The 26,340-nt window shown below is 38.9% G+C and overlaps 1 protein-coding gene across 1 annotated transcript in view; it reads left to right on the top strand.

The window, feature by feature from the left end:
• The window catches only part of LOC126176727 (neprilysin-4-like), a 142,487-nt gene that overhangs the window by 55 nt on the left and 116,092 nt on the right, over positions 1-26,340 (top strand). The window contains exons 2-6 of the mRNA XM_049923896.1: positions 19,942-20,042; positions 20,146-20,217; positions 23,293-23,454; positions 23,609-23,692; positions 26,094-26,299. Of these exons, the coding sequence (XP_049779853.1) occupies positions 19,942-20,042; positions 20,146-20,217; positions 23,293-23,454; positions 23,609-23,692; positions 26,094-26,299 (625 nt within the window). The remainder of the gene's footprint in view (positions 1-19,941; positions 20,043-20,145; positions 20,218-23,292; positions 23,455-23,608; positions 23,693-26,093; positions 26,300-26,340) is intronic.

Raw genomic sequence — 26,340 nt, 5'->3', positions numbered from 1 at the left:
GTAATTCAGTAACTGCTGGAGTAAATCTGAATTGTGGTTGTTACGAATGAGTTACAGCTCATAATTCTGGAATGAGGAAGTGGTCACACTAGCTTAGTGTTAACATGCATTGATTTGAAACTAAATTTACAGAACCACGAGTGTTATACTAATGTGTATGACATTCATCCTTTAGAGCTTTCAGTGTGAAATATGAATTTAGTACTACTGTTTTGGCACATTAAGGAAACCTGCTATTATATCAGTGAAGCTTTTTCACTTCACTATTGTCTTGTAAATTATTATTGTTGTTGTCAAGTTTCTGTCACCACTTCATATGTGATCACTATAGGTCCTTAGCTATTTTCTCATTTGTTGCCTATTTATCTGTATTATCAATAGGGGAAGTAACTTGAGAAAACTATAAAATTATGAGATAGAATGGGTAGGTCGTACTTATCTTTGGGAGCTGTCATTCTTAACCAACAGACACACATGAAAATGAAAGTAAAAGTACTGTTACATAGTTTATTGATAATACTAAGAACTTCACCTGCTGAAGGTAAGTACTGGCAAGCCTTTCTGTCCAAATATTTTATGGTATTACCATTCAGTTACAGAGAGAATGTCTTTTTTTGCACATACAGCTACTTATTTTTAAAAGACATTTTTATCAGCCAGGGAAAGGAATACTTTTTGACATGGTGCTATGGAAACAATATAAATACAGACTAAAGTGTTTATTTGGAATGTAAAGGAAGTGGAAGCTTCACCATTTTCAGTAAAAAGGACCAGCAGTTTGTTTATCTTGTTTATTCATAAAATTATTGAGTCCAAATAACGATTGTCGGATGATTTATACTGTGGGCCCAGTCATTATCAAACTTCTGGATTCATAACCCGGTAAGGTAAAATAATTTTTTAACAGCCTTCAGGGGAATGGTTTCATTTAAAAATTCCTTGAAAGCCATGGACCCAATCATCATCAAACTTACTGGTTCATATGTATATTAATCCATAGTACTCAATCACATAAATTGTCATTCACATACAATAATAACACATTTTCAGAGTGCAAGTTCTTATCTTCTCGTTTGCTCCAAATTTTACAACATTAAAAACTTTCTCCTTTTGTCACACAACAAAATCTAAAACATAGCCAGCAGTTTGTATGTCTCTTATTGTATAAAATTGCTGTCCACTGTTCACATTGCAGGCACAAACTCCACATCTTATACACCAAACACACCTACATCCACCCACTACATGCCAAGACTGTAGTTGCTGTCTGTTGAGCCCCAGTGTACTGTTATTCATCGTGACCAAGCCCACACATCTGTTTACTGTATCTTAACTTAACAGAAATTTCGTTGTCTGTTCTCGAACTCACTGTCCAGAGTTATCTGTCACCGATAATCCAAGAGCATGAAGTATCTATAGACTACAATGTACTTTTAAATCAATTCAGGAGTCTGTTACCTTTGTTCATTTGGAACAATCCATAACTTCCTCAATTCCTTTGAAAGTGCTTTGTTTTGTACACTTTTGCTTGTTCACAGTCAAGTTGTCATAATTAATGACCAAAGTATCACTTTATGCTCATTATATCTCTTTAAGAGTTTCCCAGTCTGTCCAATATTTGGTGTCCCATGACATGCATTGTATCTTATACCTCAGATGTGTTAAATTTTTCTTATTGATTGGCTATGTTGTAGATTTTATATTGTGATGGCAAGAGAAAGATTTTAGTGATGTAATTTTGTGCATGAAATGTGAAGATGAGAGCTTGCCCATTGAAAGCATGTTTTCCTTGGAAACTAAGTGGTAGAATTTTGCAGCTAATGTCCATACAAATTTTTAACAACATTCACAAAGTGGGTAAGTCTCAAGGTTCAATCGTTTGTCAGTTTCAGGATTTTTTATGTTGTTTATCAGTTATTTCATTTCTAGTAGTGATTTGTTAATGGAACAACAACACCAATAACAACATGCACTGTGGCTCGGAATCCATGTTAACTGTGAGTTCCTGTACAGCTGGCTTGGAAATTCAGTTAATGTGTCAAACAAAGGTAAAGATGTACCACCTCCAATAGAACTGAGCCTAGTAAAGCACTGTGGTGTTCATACCAGTCTTTGAGTTGTGGACAGCTTTACTTCTTTTTTCACTTTGAGTCAGCAACATTAAAATCTGTTTTGATAGTCCAGGCACTGTCTTATGTATGTGTGTTCTTGTAATATAAATAGAATTGCAAATTTACTGTGAGAGTGTGCTAAATTAATAACAAAAATAGAGCACGAAATAGGCTTATTTGTTGTCAGATGCAGTTTTTCTATTCTAATATGACAGACAGAAAATCAGCCTGTTTTGTGTAAATAAGGATCATGTATAACTCCCTGTGACAAGTATGCTTTAAATAATTATTCTAGGTATGTATTAAAAACTCTTATGTATCGCTCACACAGGGATCGTGAGGATAAGATTAGAATAAGTACTGCTTACACAGAGGAATTCAAACAATCATTTTTCTTGCACTCCATATGTGAATGGAACAGGAAGAAACCCTAATAACTGGCAGAATGGGATGTACCCTCTGCCGTGCACCTCTCAGTGATTTGCAGAGTATAGACGTAGATGTAAACATCACATCATTGACTTCGCCCCTCCCCTCCCTGCCCCCAAACTCTCCTATCTCTTTCTTACCTGCCAGACACATGCAACACGAATTGAAAACATAATCTTCTGAAACACTTTCATGAAAGGGAATTTCTCGAACTAAGGCATAATGGTACACGGAAATCACTGCAGCAATCATAAGACACTGAAGAGCCTCTGCAACATTTGAGGTTATCTAATTTACCCAATATTCAAATTTGTCACTTGTTGTGATTGCTTTGATGCAGCTTTCTGTGCTAGTCTATCATGTGAAAGTCTCTTCATCTATGCATAACTACCACAATCTACATTCACCTGAACCTATTTACTTCTCACACTTCCTTTTGTTAGTAATTTAACTTCACCTTGATACATCAAGCTGTGTTATAGCAGCATCTCTCCTCTGTAGGCACTGTATGTCATAAATTCTCTTTCTCCCTGATTAAATTCAGTATTTCTTCATTAGATACCAGATTTTCTCCAGAATCCTATACAAGAGGATCAAAGACCAACTAGAGGAAGAATTAGGCGAATACCAAGGAGGCTTCAGACCTTGGAGAAGCTGTGCAGAACAGTTCATCACTTTAAAATTATCCATAGCATATTACAAGAAATGAAATAAACCTCTTGTAACAAACTTCGTGGCCTTTAAAAAAGCATAAGATTGTATCCATAGACCTTCAATGTTAAAAATCTTAAGAAATTTTGGGCTCCATACAAAATTAGTCAAACTGATAGAACTCACCTTAACCAACAATGTATCAAAAGTCAAGTTCAGGGGGGAACTCTCTGAGCCATTCATCATAAAAACAGGTTTAAGACAAGGACATTGCTAGACACCCCTACTGTTCAACTGTGCTTTAGAATACATAATGAGGGAACGGTACAAGTCTAACCCAAAGAACATCCAAATTGGAAGACCCAAAGACAACATAGTTTAAATTGTCTGGGATTTGCTGATGACCTTACTCTCTCGTCCAACAGTATTAAGGAAACCAAACAACAAGTTATCTCACTACAGGAAATAGCGCAGAAAATTGGTCTTGGAATATCGTTTGAAAAAACAGTCATCATGTTAACTGACCCACCACACATAAACAAAATTGCCATAGGAAACCAAGAAATAAAAATTGTAGATAAATTTAAATACACTACTGGCCATTAAAATTGCTACACCATGAAGATGACGTGCTACAGACGCGAAATTTAACTGACAGGAAGAAGATGCTGTGATATGCAAATGGTTAGCATCTCAGAGCATTCACACAAGGTTGGCGCCGGTGGCGACACCTACAACATGCTGACATGAGGAAAGTTTCCAACCGATTTCCCATACACAAACAGCAGTTGACCGGCGTTGCCTGGTTAAACGTTGTTGTGATACCTTGTGTAAGGAGGAGAAATGCGTACCACCACGTTTCCGACTTTGATAAAGGTCGGATTGTAGCCTATCGCAATTGCGGTTTATTGTCTCGCGACATTTCTGTTTGCATTGGTCGAGATCTAATGACTGTTAGCAGAATATGGAATCGGTGGGTTCAGGAGGGTAATACGGAATGCCGTGCTGGATCCCAACGGCCAACGGCCTTGTATCACTAGCAGTCGAAATGACAGGCATCTGATCCGCATGGCTGTAATGTATCGTGCAGCCACGTCTCAATCCTTGAGTCAACAGATGGGGACGTTTGCAAGCCAACAACCATCTGCATGAACAGTTCGACGACATTTGCAGCAGCACAGACTATCAGCTTGGAGACCATGGCTGCGGTTACCCTTGACACTGCATCACAGACAGGAGCGCCTGCGATGGTGTACTTAACGACGAACCTGGGTGCACAAATGGCAAAATGTCATTTCTTCGGATGAATCCAGGTTCTGTTTACAGCATCATGATGGTTGCATCTGTGTTTGGCGACATCGCGGTGAATGCACATTGGGAGCGTGTATTCGTCATCGCTATACTGGCGCATCACCCGGCGTGATGGTATGGGGTGCCATTGGTTACACGTCTCGGGCACCTCTTGTTCGCATTGACGTCACTTTGAACAGTGGACGTTACATTTCAGATGTGTTATGACCTGTGGCTCTACCCTTCGTTTCATCCCTGCGAAACCCTACATTTCAGCAGGATAATGCACGACCGCATGTTGTAGGTCCTGTATGGGCCTTTCTGGATACAGAAAATATTCACTGCTGCCCTGGCCAGCACATTCTCCAGATCTATCACCAATTGGAAACATCTGGTCAATGGTGGCTGAGCAACTGGCTCGTCACAATATGCTAGTCAGTACTTTTGATAGCCGCACCTCGTGGTCGTGCGGTAGCGTTCTCGCTTCCCACGCCCGGGTTCCCGGGTTCGATTCCCGGCGGGGTCAGGGGTTTTCTCTGCCTCGTGATGGCTGGGTGTTGTGTGCTGTCCTTAGGTTAGTTAGGTTTAAGTAGTTCTAAGTTCTAGGGGACCGATGACCATAGATGTTAAGTCCCATAGTGCTCAGAGCCATTTGTAGTAGTACTTTTGATAAACTGTGGTATCATGCTGAAGCTGCATGGGCAGTTGTACCTGTACACGCCATCCAAGCTCTGTTTGACTCAATGCCCGGACATATCAAGGCTGTTATTATGGCCAGAGGTGGTTGTTCTGGGTACTGATTCCTCATGATCTATGCACCCAAATTGTATGAAAATGTAATCACATGTCAGTTCTAGTATAATATATTTGTCCAATGAATACCCGTTTATCATCTGCATTTCTTCTTGGTGTAGCAATTTTAATGGCCAGTAGTGTATCTGGGAGAAATCATAACATATAACTTCAATGAAAAGCCAACCTGGCATAACAGAATAAATAAATTGATTAGAGCACAATATATCACCAAAACCACCTACAACAAAAAGAGCCTGCCAATAGCAACAAAATTAAAACACTATGATACAGCCACTCAACCAGAAATAACATACGCAAGTGAAACCATCTTCAAAACAACTAACACTGTACAAATAGACAAATTACTCAAAATAGACAGAAGAATCATCAGAACGTGCATCAACAAATTGTACCAGAAAGATAGAAACTGGACAGTAGCTACAAATGAAAAAGTCTACGAGGAAATAGAACCGGTACAATCAGGAAGAAATGCATTTCATTTTTTGGACATCTAATCAGAACACCAGAGATTAAGATCATCAGGAGAATAATAGAAAATTTGTGGAATAGTAAGTGCAACATTAAGTGGTTACAGAAATCAAGGAAGGTATGGATGAGCTACAGATTATGTTGGAAGACCTAAGAAACAAAACTGACAGAATCAGGGAACTCACAGACAAACAAACCACACGACAAATGAGAATCAACAAACAGACAATAGGAAGGGTGATTTCTGGTGAAGAAAGAAGTATGAAATCCGAGAGAATGAAGTAGAACTTAATAAATAAATAAGATACCAGATCTATCCACATAATAGAAACTCCAGGGAGGAATATCAATAATGCAGGAAAACATAAATAGCTACTTAGCCATTCTGACCTGAGCTACCGGTTGTGCTTGTGAGGTGTTTTTGCTTGTGTATATGAACAGTGTGTGTTTCTCTTTTGCTGATGAAGGCTGTGGGCAAAAGCTTGTGCAAGTGTCTTTTAATTGTGCTTGTCTGCAACTTAATGTGTTTTCTTTACAGTAAGTAGCAGTCTTATCTTTTCCTATATAGTTGATATTTCTATTAACATGTTTAGGATTCTTCTGTACATCACATTTCAAAAGCTTGTATTCCCTTTTTGTCTGCTCTGTATATCATCCAATCCAATGACTTTGCCGCACTGGTAACACCAGTTCCCATCAATCACCGAAGTTAAGCATTGTCGGGCTGGGCTAGCACTTGGATGGGTGACCATCTGGTCTGCCGAACACTGTTGGCAAGTGGGGTGCACTCAGCCCTTGTGAGGCAAACTAAGGAGCTACTTGATTGAAAAGTAGCAGCTCTGGTCTCGCAAATTGACATACAGCTGGGAGAATGGTGTGCTGACCACATGCCCCTTCATATCTGCATCCGGTGACGCCTGTGGGCTGAGGTTGACATGGCAGTCGGTCGGTACCGCTGGGGTCTTCATGACCTGTTCGGGTGGAGTTTAGTCTGTTTTTAGTATATCATCCAAATTTCACTTCTGTACAAGTCTACACTCCAGACAAATACTTTAAAAAAAGACTTAAATTTATATTCAATTTTAGTAAATTCCTCTTTTTCAGAAACACTTTCGTTGCTGTTGGCAGTCTGCATTTTATATCCTCTCTACCTCAGCCACCATACATTATATTGCTGCCCAAATCATCTGTCGCATTTAATGTCTTGTTTCACAATATAATTTCCACAGCATCTCCTGATTAAACTCAACTTCACTCCATTGCCCCTATTTTACGTTTGTTGATGTTCATTTTATGAACTGTTTCCATGACACTGCCCAATGCATTTAACTAATCTTCTAAATTCTTTGTTGTCTCTTGACAGAATTATAATGTTATTGGCAAACCTTAAACTTTTATTTCTTCTCTGTGAACTTTAATACCTTTTCAAAATGCTCTGGATAAATACTAAAGTTTCTTCAGCTTAAGTTCTATAGGCATAGCCTATTTTATCAGACTTTAGAGCCTTGATTAATATACTTGTGTCACCTGCAAACATTATCAATTTTGTAGAATAGTTCTTTAAAGGATTCAAATAAATCTTTTGGGACTCCATATATTGTGTTATTCCAATCTGTGTTTGGTTTTACTCACATGATAATGTTTGTCAATGTGGCTGCTTCTGTTAAGAAGGTAAGTCTTTATCTGTGCAATATGGAGCTGTTGATACAGTAAGATTTTGGTTTCCCCAGTTTAATTTTATGCTCTTTGCAATCAAAAGCTTTGGCCTACAGCTTAAAATAACAACATAATACTTGTTCTTGCCATTATTTCCTTTATGAGGTGATATGTGGTTTCCACTGTAGTGAATTCTTTCCACAAACTAACTGACAGGCAGTTAATTTCTGTTTGGAAAAATGTGTCATTATTATCTTGTAGATTTCACTCTGATATAGAAGATCCTTGCTAATTTCTACTTCTTCTGGTGAGTGTTATTACTTAGGTCACCAATTTCGCCTTGATTCATTGAACATTTACAAAGATAGGTCAGGGATAGTCCTATCAAGTCAGCCCAAACTGTTAATACATTTAAATAAATAAAAAATGGCCAAACACTGAAGTCTCATTTATTTAAAAGAAATTCAGTTACTAACAGTTAATAGTAATTTATACACACAACCTATAGAGGACTTGTGCATGGTGCACAGAAACACTTAACAGAAAACAGTTACAGGGTTTCCACAAGTTCTGGCAATTGGGGAAATCATGGAATTTCAAATATGTCAGGGAGCTATCAGGGAAATCTGAAAAAAAAAAAAACACTGCAAAAATCTAGTTTTTGTTTCAGTAGATGAAATGGTTTGTTTACTTAGCTGTCATGAATCATCACTGGCTGGGTGCAGCTGAGTAGGTGAACCACTTCCCTACTCCCTCATTCTTTTTGCTTCTTCCTTTTCTGCCACTCCCCTCAGCTTTCAGTCAGTGCTGCCACCACTTCTTGCTGCTAGCCTAGCAGCTACCGACAAGAGGCAGGGTGGCTTGAGGAAAGGTTTATTTGGATCGGATTCTCAGAGACTGTTCATGCAGTGGCCAGAGGCAGTGGTCATGTGTGCATGTGTTGCGTCTGCATGATTGTGCGAATGTGTGTGTGCTCTCATGTTCTGACAAAGGCTATGGCAAAAAACTTAGTAGTGAGAGTGTGATTGTCTTTTCTACGTGTCTGTTTGAAGCTCAGTGATCATCTGTATAGTGAGTTGGTACTTATCCTCATTAGTTTTGATTTTCAGAGTATTCACGGCAAGTTATCTGTTGCATGGATTGATCACTGCAGTCCCGTTTCATCAACATTGTGTCTGTGACATGTAAATAGCTGGCGACACCAGTGGACTTCCATGAAGAGCCTAAACCACAGGCCCTTTCTGTGGGTATCTCTAACAGATCAGGCCTGCCAATCTGAAGCCCATCATTTCCCACTAATGTGCAGGCCCTGCTCATCAGATCTAGTCACTGATCTGTCAGCAGGCCAGGTCTGTTTCTGTGTTGTGTAATGTGGCAGATTTTCATGGTTTATCCAGGGACTAAGGGCTGATATGCTTCTCGGCAGCTCAGAGGCGCGGGCAATGGATTTCAGGAATTGCAACTATCTCACCGCAAGAACATTGTTCAGTGCGGCATTTTATAGACATTTTATTTATTCTAGTACATTTTGGCACTTTGAAAGTAGTTTATATATTGGAAAGTATGGTTGCTAGGAGGAAGAAAATAGTGGCAGTCACTGACAGTTTGTACACTATATACTCACATATTTTGTGAAATAAAAACCACACAATACCTGTAATATAATAGACATAACACAGTGGGCAATAACCGACAATATCAAACATAGTAGAACCAACATTTTATTGGCAGTCACCTATAGGGTTGGTTTACCCAACTTTTCCCTGGCTTATACACTTCTTTCAAGAGGCCTGTTTTTTTTCTGACAATATTTCTGAAATCAGTGAAGATATTTTAAATCTGTCTTGCGATTCCAATGAAATACTTATTTTTGTCACCAAATGTGGTTCATTTTATTGAAATAAAATAACATCTGTGATCTTAATGAAACATGTATAACATTTGACTTGCTTTCTCCACCTAAAAACAGCTCATTGCAAAAGATGTTGATGTTATTACTTAATAATTTTGCTCACATGTTTAGAAATACAGAAGACCTTGCATTTTTTTTGTCAACTTATGTATTTACTTATCCTTGAGATCTCAAAATTTGTCCCCCAGGGGGCCAACAGCTCTTTGGTGGGTACGAGTGTGGCGCACATGGGGGGCTATTGCAGCCTTCTGGGCTGCTTTCCCCTCCCCTTCCTTCTCCTTCCCTGTCCTCCTTCTTTTTCCTTCTTCTTTTTGTCGGCCTGGTTATCCTCATGACTTTGCTTCATCTTGCAGTTTTGGTTGGTTGCTTTTCCTCCTCCTTTTTGGCCTTTCCTTTTTGGTCCCCGCAGGCTTTTGACCTCCATCACTAAATTTGAAATCTGTGGTGTGAGCCAGGTGGGGAAGAACTTCCTCCCTAGCATCTTTTGTGTCAATTCCTCTCCCCTTCCTCCTCCTCTTCCTCCCCCTTTTCCCCCTTTCCGTCTCTCCATGCCAAAGCCTCTTCACCTCCTTGCTAGGTCACCAGCTCGGAAGCCAGTCTGTGTGATGGGGCTGTTATGTACCCATCTGGCTGAGCCCCGATACCTCAGGAATCACACTGCTGGTACTTGTGCTGTGAATGACTTGTGCAAGCCTTGGAGTGGTTGTCCATCTTTCTGGGGCATTGGAACTCCCGCCAACGACTGTCCTGCCCACAAGGCGAGCCTCTGTTTGGAGTGGGTGGTTCCAGGCCAGACATTTGGCACATGAAACACGTAAAACTCTCTGGCCGCTCTACTGAAGCTCTTCCTTAGTGTAGTTCTGTCCCAGTTCCTGTTTCTGCCTTTCTACCCTTACCCTCTTTGGATACACCCTTGGAGGAGAGCCAGATGTGCCGGCTTGGTGCGAGACCCTTTCCACAGTTCCTAGTGTGTGCCAGAACCGACAGGAAGACTTTTCTTTGTGGAACATACTGAGGACAAGTTTGGTGAAGTTGAGTCGTTAAGAAAGATGGGGAATTGTTAGCAGTTAGAGTACAGATGACTGTGGCTATCACCATTTAATAGGCTACCTCCCTCTAGGTAGGCTGCTTCCTTATATTGAACTGTCTCCCTTAATACAGCAACTCCTGCTCCCGTGTCTCCTCCTTGGGGACTTCAATATGCACTATCCCTGTGGGTGGAGTGCCACTTTGCTGGGTAGGGCCTTCTACTTGGCCAGCTTACTATAGACTTCGATTTGTGTCTCCTCAGTGACAGTTCCCCTATGCACTTCAGTGCCGCTCATGGAATTTTTAGTGTTCTCGAACTCTCAACCTCTTCCGCTGCTCTCATGGCTTTTCTACATTGGTCATTCCGTGATGATCTTTGTGACAGTGACCACTTTCCGGTGATTCTGTCATTCCCCTGCCTCTGCCAGGCAGACAGGCCCTCATGTTGGGCATTCAGCACGGCCAATTGGTCTTTATACATGTCTGCTATGCACTTTGACACTTCTCTCTCGAACTGCATTGATGCGATCACACATGGTATTTCTGCCACTATTCTTTGTGCTGCTGGCACTGCTGATCCCTTATCCACAGATCCCTCTCATCGTCAACCAGTACCATGGTGGACCAAGGACATAGCAGTCACTATACAGTACCACCAATGGACACTGCAACGATTTAATCAACATCCTTCACAGACCAACCTCCTTGCTTTTAAGTCTCTCCATGCTATGGCTTGTTACCTTATTAAGCAGAGTAAAAAGAAATGCCGGGAGCGCTATTTTTCCTCCCTGGGAATGTATGGCTCTTCATCGCAGGTTTGGTCCAAGCTCTGTAGCCTTCTGGGCCACCAGTGACAGTCAACTGCTCAGGGACTTATCCTTCAAGGTGTTCTGTCTACTGATCCATTGATCCTTGCAGAGCACCTCGTGAAACACTTCGTAACAGCATTGGTATTCTCTTCCTATCCTGCCACCTTTCTCTGGCAGAAACATGAAGTTGAACAGGCCTTTTTCTGTTCCCTTCCTCGCCAAGCTGAACCCTATAGTGATCCATTCACTGAATGGGAATTCTTGCAGGCTCTTACCTCTTCACATGAGACAGCCCCAGGCCCAGATTCCATCCACAACCAGATCATCCAACACTTTGACGTTACACAGAGGCAATATCTACTTGGGGTCTTCAACCACATTTGGCTCGCAGATGCCTTCCCCTCACAGTGGTGAGACAGTATAGTTACCCCCATCCTTAAGCCTGGGAGGAACCCAATGTCTATTGACACCTACTGCCCAATTAGCATGATGAATGTACTTTGTAAACTGCTTGAGATGATGATTAGCTTCCGATTATGTTGGGCACTAGAATCTCAGGAACTTTTGTCCCTGTAGCAGTGTGACTTCCGGGAAGGATGATCTCCAACTGACCATTTACTCAGATTTGAATCTGCAATCTGACAGACTAGTACTAACTGTTGATGCCTTGTCACAGTCTTCTTTGACCTACATAAGGCATACGACATGGCTTGGTGCCATCGCATTTAGTTACCCTCCATGACTGAGGCTTTCGCGGCCCCCTTCCGAGTTTTATTCACAATTTTTTATCCCTCCGGCTTTTCCGGATTTCAGTTGGCACTTCACTCAGCACCCCTCAGATTCAGGAGAATTGTATCTCACAGGGTTCTCTATTAAGTGTCACGTTCTTCCTCATAGTGATCAGTGGGCTTGTAACCTCAGTTACCCTGGCGTTGATGTCGACAATTTTTGCATCTGGTGCAGCTCCCACTCGGTAGCGTCTGCTGAGTGCCGGCTCAAGGTGCCATCCGACAGACCTCTGAGTGGGCTATCTTCCATGGCTTCCAGTTTTCTCCCTGCAAAAGTGGGTTATGCATTTTTGTCATCAATTCACACTACACCCTGATCCAAAACTTGGTTTAGGCGACCAGCTCCTAGATGTTACAGCACAGCCCCATTTCTTGGCTCTTTTTTTCCTTATGAAAGGCTGATGTGGCCCCATATTCACCACCTGAAGATTACATGCATGCAGAAGCTTAATGCTCTCTGTCTTCTGGCCCACACATCTTGGGGTGCAGACCCTTCTGTACAGTGCTATGGTCTTGTCCAGACTAGATTATGGAAGTCAAGTTTATGGCTCAGTGGCTCCTTCCAGTCTGAAAATACTTGATTCTCCTCACCATTGTGGGGTGCGTCTGGCTATTGGTGGTGCCATTCACACCAGTTCCATTAACAGTCATCTCACAGAAACAGATATCCCCCTCCCCCCTCCTTACAAATATGACATCTGGTGCGCTTTTGCTCTCAGTAATAAACTCTGCACAATCAAGGAGATTGCTGCGCTTTGGTGTTCTTCATTCCACTCCTCTTGGAAGGAGTCCACTGTTGCGCTTTGGTGCTCTTCCTTCCGCTCCTCTTGGAAGGAGTCCATTGCTTTATGCCGTCTATGCATTGGTCATACCAGGCCCACCAATTGTGTCCTGTGTAATGAACCATCGCCACAGTATGGTTGTGGAGCCAGACTGACAATATCCCACATAATGGTAGAATGTTCCCTTCGTGCTAAATGTAGTCTTCCTTAATTTTAATATTAGCAGACAGTTCATGGATGGTTGAACTGGTCCTCAGTTTCCTCTGTGAGAGTGGTTATTTCCGTATATAAGATTTTGCATTACTCCTGGAGCAGAGGCAGGGTGGTTGTGGTTGGGGCCTCTCTTCACATTTTCTCAGTCTGGGCCCCGTGACCACTCCCCTGTGGAAAGATCACTCTTTTTTCCCGTTTTTAGATTTGGCCTAACCATTTATGCCTTTTACTATGTTTGTTTTAACTTCCTTGTTTTATAGTTTGACTCCCCTGATTGGATCCATCCACTTTTAGCTGACCCTATTTCTTCTGTGAGTAACTGGAATTGCGGGACTTACGGTCTCACCATTTGGCCCCATAAAGCCTCTCAATTAATCAATCAATCTCAAAATTTGACAGGGAAAATGCTAAAGTGTATCTGGAAATTGGGAAAATATCAGGGGATTTCACTTGGGGAAACTTGTGGCAACCCTGAGTGAACACTTGATTTCAAGCTCTTGCTCTGTTTCTAGTAAGAGTGGACACAATCACATATGCAGCTACACAGACTTCCAAATGCACACACTCGTGATAGCTACGAGACCAACTATGAGCGTTTGAAAGTGTGTACTCTTACTAGAAAAAGAGCAAGAGCCTGAAAGCTAGTGTTTACTGTTTTCCATTATGTGTTTCTGTGTGCACACACCAGTTCTCTATAGGTAAGTCATTTCTTTCCCTCATTTTATGTATTTTTCCATCCAGAAATTTACATTTTTGTTACATATCAAACACACAAATTGTGGTTGAATCAAATGACATCTCTGCATCTTAGCAGAAAACAGAATGGATTCTGAAAACATTTTGCATATCAGGTGAAGCCAATATTACACTCTTTTAAACATGATATCTAAAGACCCGTGGATACAGATAACCATTTGGAGTTAGTATTTCTAGGCTTCCTTAAAACTTTTGATTTGACATTACACTGATATTTACTGAGGATCTTATTTTCATGTAGAAAATCAAACCTTGGTTGTGACTGTAATTGGATAGATTAAAAAAAATTACTCACCTAGTAGCGGCAGGAGAACACACATATAAAGGTACTGAAATCCTCAAGCTTTCAGAGCCAGTGGCTTCTTCTTCTGGCAAAAGGGTTGAAGGGCTAGGAAGAGGGGTGAAGGAGGTTAACTGGTGACATTTAGGAAACTGGGAGAGTCCGAAAAAGTTTCCCACAAGCCCTGGTCAGAGGAGACACCCCAGATGGTATGCTTCTCATCCCATCCGGTATGTTTCCCCTGGCCTGAGGTTCTGGGCAACTTCTCCAAACTCTTTCCTACACCTCACTAGTCCTTTTTCTTCACCCCCTTCTTTCTGCTTCAAACCTTCTGCCAGAAGAAAGAGCTCCTGGCTCCTAAGGCTTGCAGATTTCAGTAACTTTATATTATTATTATTATTTTCTCTTGCCACTGCTTGATGACTGTTTTTTTTTTATCTATCCAATTACATTATATTTTCAAAAATTGATTATTGTTGTTGATGTGTTTGTCACTGGATTGAATATTTCTTGAGAGACAGAATGCATTATTTAATTCTGGATGGTTTAACATTTCCTTCTGATCAAATTTATCCATAAATAATGATGAGAACTTTGTTACAAAAATCTGGTGCAGCTCTGCTATCTTTTTACTAATGTCACAGCACCACATGCTAATGATGGAAAAGAGATATTAAATCATGAAAGTGCAATCAGTATCTGTTTTTAAACTTACCTTGACAGCAAGATACAATAGCCTGGGCATTACAGCTTTGGACTTTAACTGTTAATTTATTCAATAATGTGGAAGGTATAATTGTACATTCTTCTCATCCAGTCAGCCTACGTTACATGAATGCCTAAACAGACAAACTCGAATGTTCTCCACCCAGTATAATGTACATGAATCTCTCTCAGATGTAGATATTTTTAGTCTTGCCAGTTTTTCATAAATTTCTCCATAATTATTATCTTCCATTGTTGGAGAAGATTGCATTGGCTGGGGGAATGGCTTATATGTAAGTAAGTATAAAAAATGCATCGATTGCTAATCTGCTAACTAAGTGGGATGGCGCAATGGTTAGCACACTGGACTCACAGTCAGGAGGATGATGACTCAAACCTGTGTCCGGCCATTCTGATTTAAGTTTATATGATTTCCCTAAATCACTTAAGGCTGATGGTTCCTTTGAAAGGGCATGGCTGCTTTCCTGCTCTACCCATCTTTAATCCGAGCTTGTGCTCCATCTCTAATGACCTCATTCTTGATGGGGCGTTAAACACTAATCTTCTGCTCCTCCAACAATCTACTATAGTAAATTCCTAGTAGTGATGATCTGAAAGTTGTGCTCTATACTGTCAGTTTTAAAATTTTATCAGTTATTTCACGTACAGTGATTTTTTTGTTTGTTTCCATTTTATTAGTTATTCTGACACTGAAATGCTGTTGCTCAGTGGATTAAATCAAGCAGGATGAAGTAATAATTACAACTGGATACATCTTATTGCATTACTGAGCAGGGATTGCAATAAGCAGAGGAAGAACAGGGACTAGTGAAGATCGAGACTAGAGGGTTACAGGAATGAAGGATATGTGGCAGGGAGAGTTCCCACTGTGCAATTCAGAAAAAAATAGTGTTGGTGGGGAGAATCCAGATGACATAGGCTTGTTGAAGTCAAGTACAGCATTCTGAACTCAGTAACTGGGTGGTCCAGCTGTCTCTTGGGCAGAATTTAGAGGTGGCCATTCATGTGGCCAGACAGTTTGTTAGTGGTCACACCCATCTAGAATGTAGTACAGTGGCTGCAATTAAATTTGGAGATCACATTGCTGCTTTCACAGGCAGCCCTGCCTTTGGTGGGGTAGGAGATAACTGCAACAGGACTCAATTAGGTGGTAGCAGGAGGATGTATGGGATAAGTCTTGCATCTAGGTCATTTCAGGGATATGGGTCACAGGGCAAGGGATTGGGAACAGGTATGGAATAGTAGGAGTGGACAAGGATATTTCACAGGTTGGGCAGATGGTGGAATACAACTGTGGAAAGTGTGGGGAGGATATTTCTCATTTCAGGGCATGGCAAGAGGTAGCTGATACCCTGGTAGAGAATGTGATTCAATTGCTCTAGCAGCTATTTTTCAGTGTGCCTATCTGCCACTCACTGCCTTCTTTATATTGTAAATAGAAATGTATGCTTTTCGTACTGAAATTATGAAGTAAAATATTTCACATAATAATTAACTATTACATTAATTTATCACACAACTTGATTCTAAACAACTAATTAACTGTGTCAACTGATGACAACTCTGTGCCATTTTCTTATTCATGATATTTTGCTTCATAAATGCCTGTTTATGTAAGCATGTGTATATTTGAGGTTATGGGAAGAGGAATGATTTCTCACAACATAAAGAACAGGGAAAATAATTTGTTGTATATTTAATTCCCTTTAGAAGGTTTTGCAGAAATCTATTTTAATCTGTTTAACAAAATGTGGACTTGGATGTCACCAGGACTGTCACCAACCATGACCCTGGAAACTGACTGTTTGCTCCTAACATCAATTGTTTTTCATCACTATCTTTCCATCCATACCTCAACTCATAAGTGTGTTTTATTCCACAATACTTTTCAGCTCCAAGTTTACAAGGGATGCCTTACTGCATTGAATTTTTCTTCATGCAGTAAGAAAAAAAGGAATGAAAATTGGGTTATAATGCCCTATCGAGAATGAGATCAATAGGGATGGAGCACAAGATCAGACTTTGACAGTGATGGGGAAGGAAATCACCTATGCCCTTTCACAGGAACCGTCCTGGTATTTGCCTATAGCAATTTAGGTAAATCACAGGAAACCTAAATCTGGATGGCCTGATGCAGGTTTGAACTGTCATCCTCCCCAATACAAATCCAGTGTGCTGACCATGGTGTCACTTCACTCAGTCACACGGTGAGGAATATGTCCACTTAGTTTGTTGTAATCACTCTAAAAACTCCAGACATCTAGATGTACATCCATACTCTGCAAACTACCATGAGGTGCATGGCTGAGGGTATGTCCCATTGTACCTGTTATTAGGGCTTCTTCCTGTTCCACTCACATATGGAGAGCGTAAGGATGATTGTTTGAATACCTCTGTGCATACAGTAATTATTTTAATCTTATTCTCATGATCCTTATGTGTGTGGTACACAAGCAATTGTAGTATATTCCTAGAGCCACCATTGAAAGCCGGTTCTTAAAACTTTTTTAACAGACTTTCTCAGAATATTTAAGACTATCTTCAAGAATCTTTCATTTCAGTTACTTCATTATCTCTGTGACTCTATCCGACAGCTTAAACAAATTTGTGACTATTCACGCTGCCCTTCTCTGCATATGTTCAATATCCCCTGTTAGTCCTATTTGCTGTGGGTTCCATACACTTGAGCAGTATTCTAGGATGGGTTGCACAAGTGATTTGTAAGCAATCTCCTTTTTAGATTGATTGCACTTCCCCAGTATTCTACCAATAAATCGAAATCTACCACCTGCTGTACCCACAACAGAACCTGTGTGATCATTCCATTTCATATCCCTACAGTGTGTTACAGCCAGGTATTTGTATGAGTTGACCAATTCCAACAGTGGCTCCCTGATATTATAGTCATAGGATACTATGTTTTTTCATTTTGTGAAGTGGACAATTTTACATTTCTAAACATTTAAAGAACATTGCCAACCTTTGCACCACTTTGAAATCTTATCAAGATCTGGCTGAATATTTATGCAGCATCTTTCACATAGTAATTCATTATAGATAACTGCATCATCTAAAAAAAGGCTGATGTTACTCTTAATATTGTCTGAAAAGGCATTAATATACAATATGAATCGCACGCTTCCCTGGGTACATCCAAAGTTACATCTACGTCTGATGATGACTCTCCATCCAAGATAACATGCTGCATCCTCCCTGCCAAAAATTCTTCAATACAGTCATAAATTTCACATGATATCCAATTTGATTGAAGTTTTGACAATAAATATAGAGGTGGTACTGAGTCAAATGTTTTTTGGGAATCAAAAAATATTCCTCCTACCTGGTTGTCTTGATCCAAAGCTTTCAGTATGTCATGTGAGAAAACTACTCTATGGCTGGCATTGAGGAGGTCATTCGGTTCAAGATACCTCATTATGTCTGAGCTTGGAATTTGTTCTAAGATCCTACAACAAATTACTGTTGCAGATATTGGATGGTAGTTTTGTGGTTTGCTTCTACTACCCTTATTGTAGATAGGTGTGGCCTGTGCTTTTTTCCAAGAACTGGGCACAGTTTTTTGCTCAATGGATCTGTGATACATTATAACTTTCCTTTTCATAATATTGATACATTCCATCCTGGATTTTCCATTGTATGATAGATTATAGTTAGAGGAGGGGCTAGCTCAGCCACAAATTCTGTATAGGATTATGACTGTAAATATGCAGTCATTTATTTTTATATTCTTATATTAGTAACTATGAAAATAATTTAACACCTCTCTTTACCATTTGATGTAAATATATATTTTTTGCAATTATTATAATTTTTTTCTATGACATTTGATGTAAGAAAATACCACATATGCTGGAAAGCTCATCCTTTGGTACAGTCTGTGTCTTTGAGAAGGAACAGTCAGCTATTACTTCTATGTTCCCAAATATTAAGTTGAACAATATTGTGTTTTCCTGGACTTGCTCCTTTTAACCTTTCATACTGATTAACCATTGAGAAATGGGGACACCAGTATTTTAACATGTTTTTTGAACTATGATAAAACTTGGCCTTTCTCTGATATTTCAATGTTGAAAATCAATTTAATTTCCAGAAAAAATCCGAAAATGACCTATGGGTTAAATTCAGAATATTCACATTTCTAGTCCCATGCTTACATATTGAGCAGCCGAACTAATATCACTGTAATTGCGTGCATAAGAAACTGCACAATGAAGGGCAGATGTGAGTATGGTAGGTAGATTTTCTTCAGTAGTTTGAGGTGAGGAGAGAAAAGAAAAAACTTTCCTTGTTCTTATTTTTTGTTGTGAATATCAGTTCTGTACCAAACTAATTACTTTGGAACTATAATAGTCTAAATTCTGCATTTTATTTGTCAAAACATTCTATTCTGATTGAGTCTGGTACACTTCTTTTTCCAAAATGCTTAAATATGTGTTAACCAAAAAATGTATATTCTTCTCGGTATTTGATTTTTTCTGTAGCAACTAAAGTGCTATCTAGAGTATGGCATATTATCAGTCTGACTTTAGAGTGTAACTGTCACTCCTAATCAATTAATTTAATACTCAAATATGGATTCTGTTTCTTAATTTAAGCATATTATTTATAGTATCACAGTTTTTGTAATAGTACGCAATATTAAATATAAGTTTTAAGTTCAACAGTTAATTTTTGAAGGGCAAGAAAAGTTTAAAAAACCTGAATAACTGGAATCTGTGGGTATGTAATACATATTGTCATTAAATGCACATAAAACAGTAACACTGGATTTTCTCCTAGTGTTAACTTTTTCATACAAAGTTGTGTTAGCAAAATTATTATTATTATTATTATTATTATTACTGATGTCTTTCCAGCGAATATATGATATATACATTAATTTGTAGATATCTGTGAACACATGTGACCACTGGTTGCATCAGTAAATCAAAGACAAATAGTTCTTACCATAATAAATCATCTTTGAGTGAATATAATAATAGAAGTTCTTTGATCCTTTAAATAAACATTCTGATAACAAAATAGTAAATACAAGATGCTATTCAGTATGTCATTGTGTTAGAAATGTACCAGTGTGACATTGTGCCTTATGGGGCTAAATGTGTACATCACTGTGAGTGGTCTTTGTTTTTGTAGTGCATGCTTAAGTGAAACAAAGTGTTTAAAAATGAGTGACTTCAACTACTGATTTTTAAATTTTATTCCAGTAAGAAAAATATCCTGCAAATAACGGTATTCATTACGTGTATAACCTTGCCATCACTCGCTATCTCTGCTGATCTGCAGTACTTTTTGTTACATCCAAAAGGTAATTATACATTGTTTTAATTAGAAATGAGTTAAGTGTGCTTTATACATCAAACATGCAAAATTTTACAACACCTGATATTACAAAATACTTTATTTTTTAGTGTCAGCAACAGAACTAAATGGACTGACAAAAGGAAATAAGGTGTGTTTAACAGAAGAATGTAAACAAGCAGGTAATTATTGCTGACACATATCAACCTCTCCAACATACATATAATTTATTTGAATTAGTGTTAATTATTTTGAGGCAAACCAGCATTAAAATCTGCAATCACATATCTTTATGCAGATCAAGGGAAATAGTGCAATAGATATACAACTATCCTTCTCTTTATTTTTTGTTTTAAACAGAAAAAATGTACAGGCTACAGCTGCACATGTTTTTATTTATTTATTTATCCATCTGTAGACAATCAGGATTGTATGGATGTTGTCAACATAAGTGTATACAGTAGGTACACAAATTTATAATTACACAATTGGAATTCATGCATATTCTAACATAAAGATACATTGTTAAACCACTTAATAACACAGTTGATAATTTTTACATATAACTATATATTTACATCATTCCAAGTAATCCTTGACAGTATGAAAACACTTTTCCAAGAGATATTTCTTTAGTGACTTCCTGAAGTTATCTATTTTGCTTATGTCTTTGATCCCTTGTGGAAGATTGTTGTAGAATTTAATTCCATTATATAACATGCTATTTTGAGTTTTTGATTTGTTTTTCCTATAGAGGTGTAAGTGTTGTCTGTGTCTGGTTTCATGTGCATGTATGGAACTGTTTATCGGGAACTGGTCAATGTGTTTTTTTATATATGTTACTCTCTGCAAAATATATTCACACAGAACTGTCAATATACCTGGAGATTTGAATAACTCCATGCAGTGGGATCTATTGCTACTTTTCTTTATGATTTGTACGGTACTTTTTTGCAACTTGTTTGTCTGTTCTGCTCTGTAGATCCCCAGAAGGATATGCCATAACTGATTATGGAGTGGACATCTGCAAAATATGCAGTTCTAGTACATGAGCTACTATACGCTGAATTTATTATCCTAAGTGCATAGCACGCTGAAGCTATTTGCTTTCCAAGTACTGCAGTATGCTTGGTCCAATTTAGTTGAGAGTCAACATGCATTCCTAAAAATTTTGTTGATGGTTACATTCTATGTGCTCATCAGTAAATTTTAGCTCGGTACTGTTTGGTTTTCTGTTTAAGTGGAAATTAATACTGGTGATTTTTTTTTACATTTAGGGTTAATTTATTAGCCTCTATCCACTGGCACACATGCTCAAGTCTTTCCTCAGCTTTTCCATTGAGTACACTTGGTGACTCAGCTTTGATTAAGAAGTTACTGTCATCTGCAAACAGTACTGATTCGCCATGTTTGACTCTTTATGCAAAATCGTTGATGTATATTAAAAAGAGGATTGGGCCCAGCACACTTCCTTGGGGGACTCCTATATTGATGTATTCTGGGTTTGAAAGATATGAAAAGGTATGATTGGAGTTAGTTTGAGTGATCTCCACCTGTTGGACCCTGTTTTGCAGGTATGAATGAAACCCCATGTTAGTGCATTTAGTTTGTTTAACAAAATTGTGTGGTCTACTGTGTGAAATGCTTTGGTCAAATCAAGGAAGATCACTGTTATGTGGTCTCCTTTGTCTAGTGCTTTGAGGATAACATTTGAGAAATGAGCTTCCGCTGAATTTATGCTTTTGCCAGCCTGGAAACCAAGTTGCTCTTTACTCAGAAGATTAAACTTTGTTAAGTACCCCATGAGCCTGTTTTTTGTTATGGTCTATATGACTTCTGAAAAGGATGACAGTAATGACATTCGTCTGTAATTTTCTATGATTTCTGGGCCACCTTTCATATATATAGGTAGGATTTTTGCATGCTTCAGTATGTCTGGGAAGCAGCCTGTGGAGAAGGATTCATTGATTATGTGCACTAAAGGGTCTTTTATGTCGTCTATGGAGTCCTTCAGTAAGCACACAGGTACTTCATCGACGCATGCTTAATTTTTACATTGTAAGTTACTCACAACATTGTGTACTACTTCTGATGTGGTTGCTCGTTGCATCATTGTGTGTGGTATTTTGTTCAGCATTTGTAAATGCTTTGTTTTGCTGAACTTCTGTTGTAGTTTGGTTGCTATGTTGCTGAAATACTGACTGGCAAAGTTTGCTAATTTTTTGGGGTCATTTATTTTGGTATCATTGTGTTGAAATTGAATGTTTATTGGCTTTAATTTTTTCCTATTAGTTTCTTGTTTGGTGATTTTCCATGCTGCTTTGATGTTAATATTAGCTTTTTCTATAAATTTGTCCTTTTGGTACCTTTTAGTCACTAACAGCACTTTTCTACAGGTCTTTCTGAATGTATAATAATAGTTATCAAATACTGAATCGTTCCAGTATTTTTTTTTAATTGAGCTAAGGTGCTTGAAGGTTTCAGAGGATTTCCCTTATCCCATTGGTTGCCCAGCTGTTATTGTTGCATGATTTAGTGATTGTTAGAACACACTACTTCAAATCTGAATTTAAATATTGACATAAACTTTGAAAACTTCCTATTTATAGTAGTTTCTCTGTACACTTCCTCCCATGTTTCACTGTTAATTATCGAGGCAAATAGAGCTCTTTTTGACTTAGAGAAAATCCTACTGTAGTTGTGTATTTTAGTGTTATTATCTAATTCTATGCCTAATTTTAATAACTGACTGGAATGGTCTGAGATGCCAAGGTCATCTATGACAATGTCACACCTATCTTTCTCTATGTCCGTTAGCATATGGTCAATACGTAATGCTGAATGTCTAGTTATCCAAGTGGCAGTGTTAATTAATAGTGATATACAATAGGTGTACATAATGTTCAGAAAACTATTGCACGACATATCTGGGTTCATCAGTTAATTTTCAGATCTCCACAAATGATGATTTTGCATTTGGAGACCGTATCTAATGCTTGGGTTAACTTTGTAGTGAATGTGTCCATGTCACCACTGGGAGCACGATAAATACATAGTACAGTTAGTCTTTGGATTACATCTAGGTTTTTTTATCTCTAAAGCTGATATTTCTATGTGTTTATCCTCACTTAATGCCATAACATCATTTCTAATTTTATACATAATTCCCTCCTTCACGTATATGCATGATCCACCACATTGACCTCTATATCATATTGGCATAGTGTTTAGTTAAAATGACTTTGTTTTACTTACAGCATCTGTGTTATTGGATACAATTGATATTAATGTCAATCCTTGTGAAGATTTCTACGAATTTGCTTGTGGTGGCTGGGTCAAAAAGCATCCTGTACCTCCAACTGAGTCCCACATGAATCAGTTTGATGTAGTGACAGAGAAGTTGGATCTACAACTCAAAGGTATGGTACAAAAACTCATTTGCTGACACGAAAAAAAAGAAAAAGCAAAAAAACAAACAACTTGAGTATGTTTAATGATCTGATTCATATTTTTGTGTCCTGTTTCTGATAATTATGTTAATCAGTGTACTATCTTCCTGCCTTTTTTTAATAGGAATTTTAGAATCTCCTGAGGACCAAAATGATCCACCTCCAGTGAATTCTGCCAAGAAGTTTTATAAATCTTGCATGGATTTGGGTAATATTCTTATTTTTAATACATAGGGTACCTCTATGTAATTTCTATGATGAGTATATAGAAATACTTGAAGTAAACTGTAGAAATACAAGGCAGCAGAATGGCTGTCTAATACATGTATTGAGGAAGTGATCTTCCAATAGCATTATTCCCACTCCCCAAGGTCTTTACGCATACAACTGTTCTCATCATAAAACCTGCCCCATACAGCACTTATTACCATTGTAGGCATACTCTAGCACCACCACTGGAAGATCCTAAAAACAGAGTAAGACATTTTGTTTACCATATAACCTGTTCATTACATGGAATTTTATACAGGAATGAGCATCACTAAAGTGGCTGAGTGCATAAATGGACACAGAAGAACTGTCTGCCTTGTGGCACCCAACACCCAGTTGCTGAACAAGCCCTGCAGCATGACTCAATGGACCTCAGTGCCTGCTACACTTTATGAGCCATTTGGATCCTCCCAACCAATAGTAGTTTCCCTGCTGCTCTTCAGCATATCCTTGCATCCCTCCACACTCTTAGACCTAACCTCTGCAACAAACAGCCCCCCCCCCCTCTCCCCACTTCCCCCCCCCCTCACACACACACACACACACACACACACACACACACACACACGCACACACACATTTTCTAACTATTTCGTTATTATTGTACTCAATTATTCCTCTATTACTTGTTACCTCTCTCTTTCTCCTGGCTCTTGAGTGTACTAATCATCCAACTTCTCAGTAATTCACTTTACTTTGCTCTCTGTTTTTCTAACATCTCTTGGCTGGGACAAGCACAATGTCTCCCCTCATCTTCACATCAAATGAGTCTCCTCAACCTGGAATCTGAGTGACTTTCCCCTCTGTTCTGACACATCGTTCATTCACACCTGAAGAAAAGAATGTATGACTTGGTATTTTTTTAAGCAGTTCTGTGGGCAAGTACTTGAAATTTTTCCTCCTGAAGGTAAGCATTCACCAGCCGTTCTGTCTTCTTATAATTTTACAGTTTGAATTTTTCTATTGATACAAAATGTGAAGTTATAAATATGATGAAAGTCCTAGTGAAATGTAAATAATTTAAGGAGTTAAGATGACAACTCACCAAATAGTAGAGGTTTGCTCTAAATATAGAACAATGTAAGTTAATGCAGATAACTGGGAACTAAAATCGTGTGGTGTTCAAATATAGTAGTGGTGTACAATTTTGGTAAACATTTTTGGAAAGAGTGATCAATAGAGTATTATATTTTAACTAAAGTTCAGTCTTGATCACAACACTTATGTCTCAATAACATATGTTATTGAGACATAAGTCTCAATAACATATGTTATTGAGACATAAGTGTTGTGATCAAGACTGAACTTTAGTTAAAATATAGTAGTGGTGTGCTGCTTGTCACAGTCACATCATGTAAAGACAGCAGTAGGGAAGGTGAATCATTGACTTCAGTTTACTGGGAATTATGGCTCACTTATAAAGGAGACTGCATATAGGACACTAATGTGACACATTCTTCAGTACTGCTCAGGTGTTTGGGATCTTGACCTGGTTGGGGGGGGGGGGGGAATCATGGAGACAAGGTAAGAGAAATTAGGGCACATGCAGAGACACATAGACAGTCATTTTTCCCTTGCTCTATCTATTTGCGAATGGGTCAGGAAAGGAAATGACTAGTAGTGGTACAAGACACCCTTCGCCATGCTTCATACAGTGGCTTGCAGAGTATGTATGTAGATGTACTGTACATGTACATGTGTTGAGGTGAGTTGTCAAAAGCATGATTGAAAACTATAATGGAAATTCATGGATGGAAAAATACATAAAATAAGAGAAAGGCAACCAGTTACCTATGAAGGATTTGTGCATGGCACACACACAAACATGTAATAGAAAACAGTTAACACTAGCGTTTGAGGACTTGTTCTTTTTCTAGTTAGAGTACACACATTCACACATACAAACATATATGCCTGCTGCTACACGAGCGCATGTGTTTGGGCGTCTGTGTGGTCATGTGTGTGATTGTGTGTACTCTTATCTGAAAAAGAGCACAAGCTAGAAAGCTAGTGTCAACTGTTTTCTATTATGAATTTCTGCACACCGTACATCGATCCTATCTAGATGAGTGGTCGTCTTTCCCTTATTTCATGTCACTGAAATCTTTGCCACCCTTTTGGGTGAGTCCTGGTTTGAGCTGTAGAGTATACGTAGACACACATACATACCATAGCTCGTGCAACCCCCTGCTCAATGCACCCCCTCCCCACTCACCCTGAATTTGTCTGTCCGTCCTTTCTCTACTATTTGGTGCGTTTTTAGCCTCATATGTTAAAAAGTGCTATTTAATATTACTGTTAATCGATTTTTTAAATTATGAACTGAAGTTATTTCACAGACACTGTGGAAGCTGATGGCCTCGAACTGCTAAGCAAGATGTTGGAGGAACTTGGAGGGTGGCCTATGGCACATGATGACTGGGATGAACTCACATTTGACTGGCAGAAAGCGGTGGCATTTTTGACAAAGAAGCTTGCTGTTTCCCCTCTCATCCTGGTCTATGTTTACTTGGATCGTAAAAATTCTAGCCGGAGTGTCATAACTGTAAGTCTTAAACTTTCTTGAGGTGACTGTTTCTTTAGAAG

The sequence above is a fragment of the Schistocerca cancellata genome, chromosome 3, assembly GCF_023864275.1.
Source record: "Schistocerca cancellata isolate TAMUIC-IGC-003103 chromosome 3, iqSchCanc2.1, whole genome shotgun sequence".
Taxonomy (NCBI): Eukaryota; Metazoa; Arthropoda; class Insecta; order Orthoptera; family Acrididae; genus Schistocerca; species Schistocerca cancellata.
This window is presented reverse-complemented; position numbering and strand designations above follow the sequence as displayed.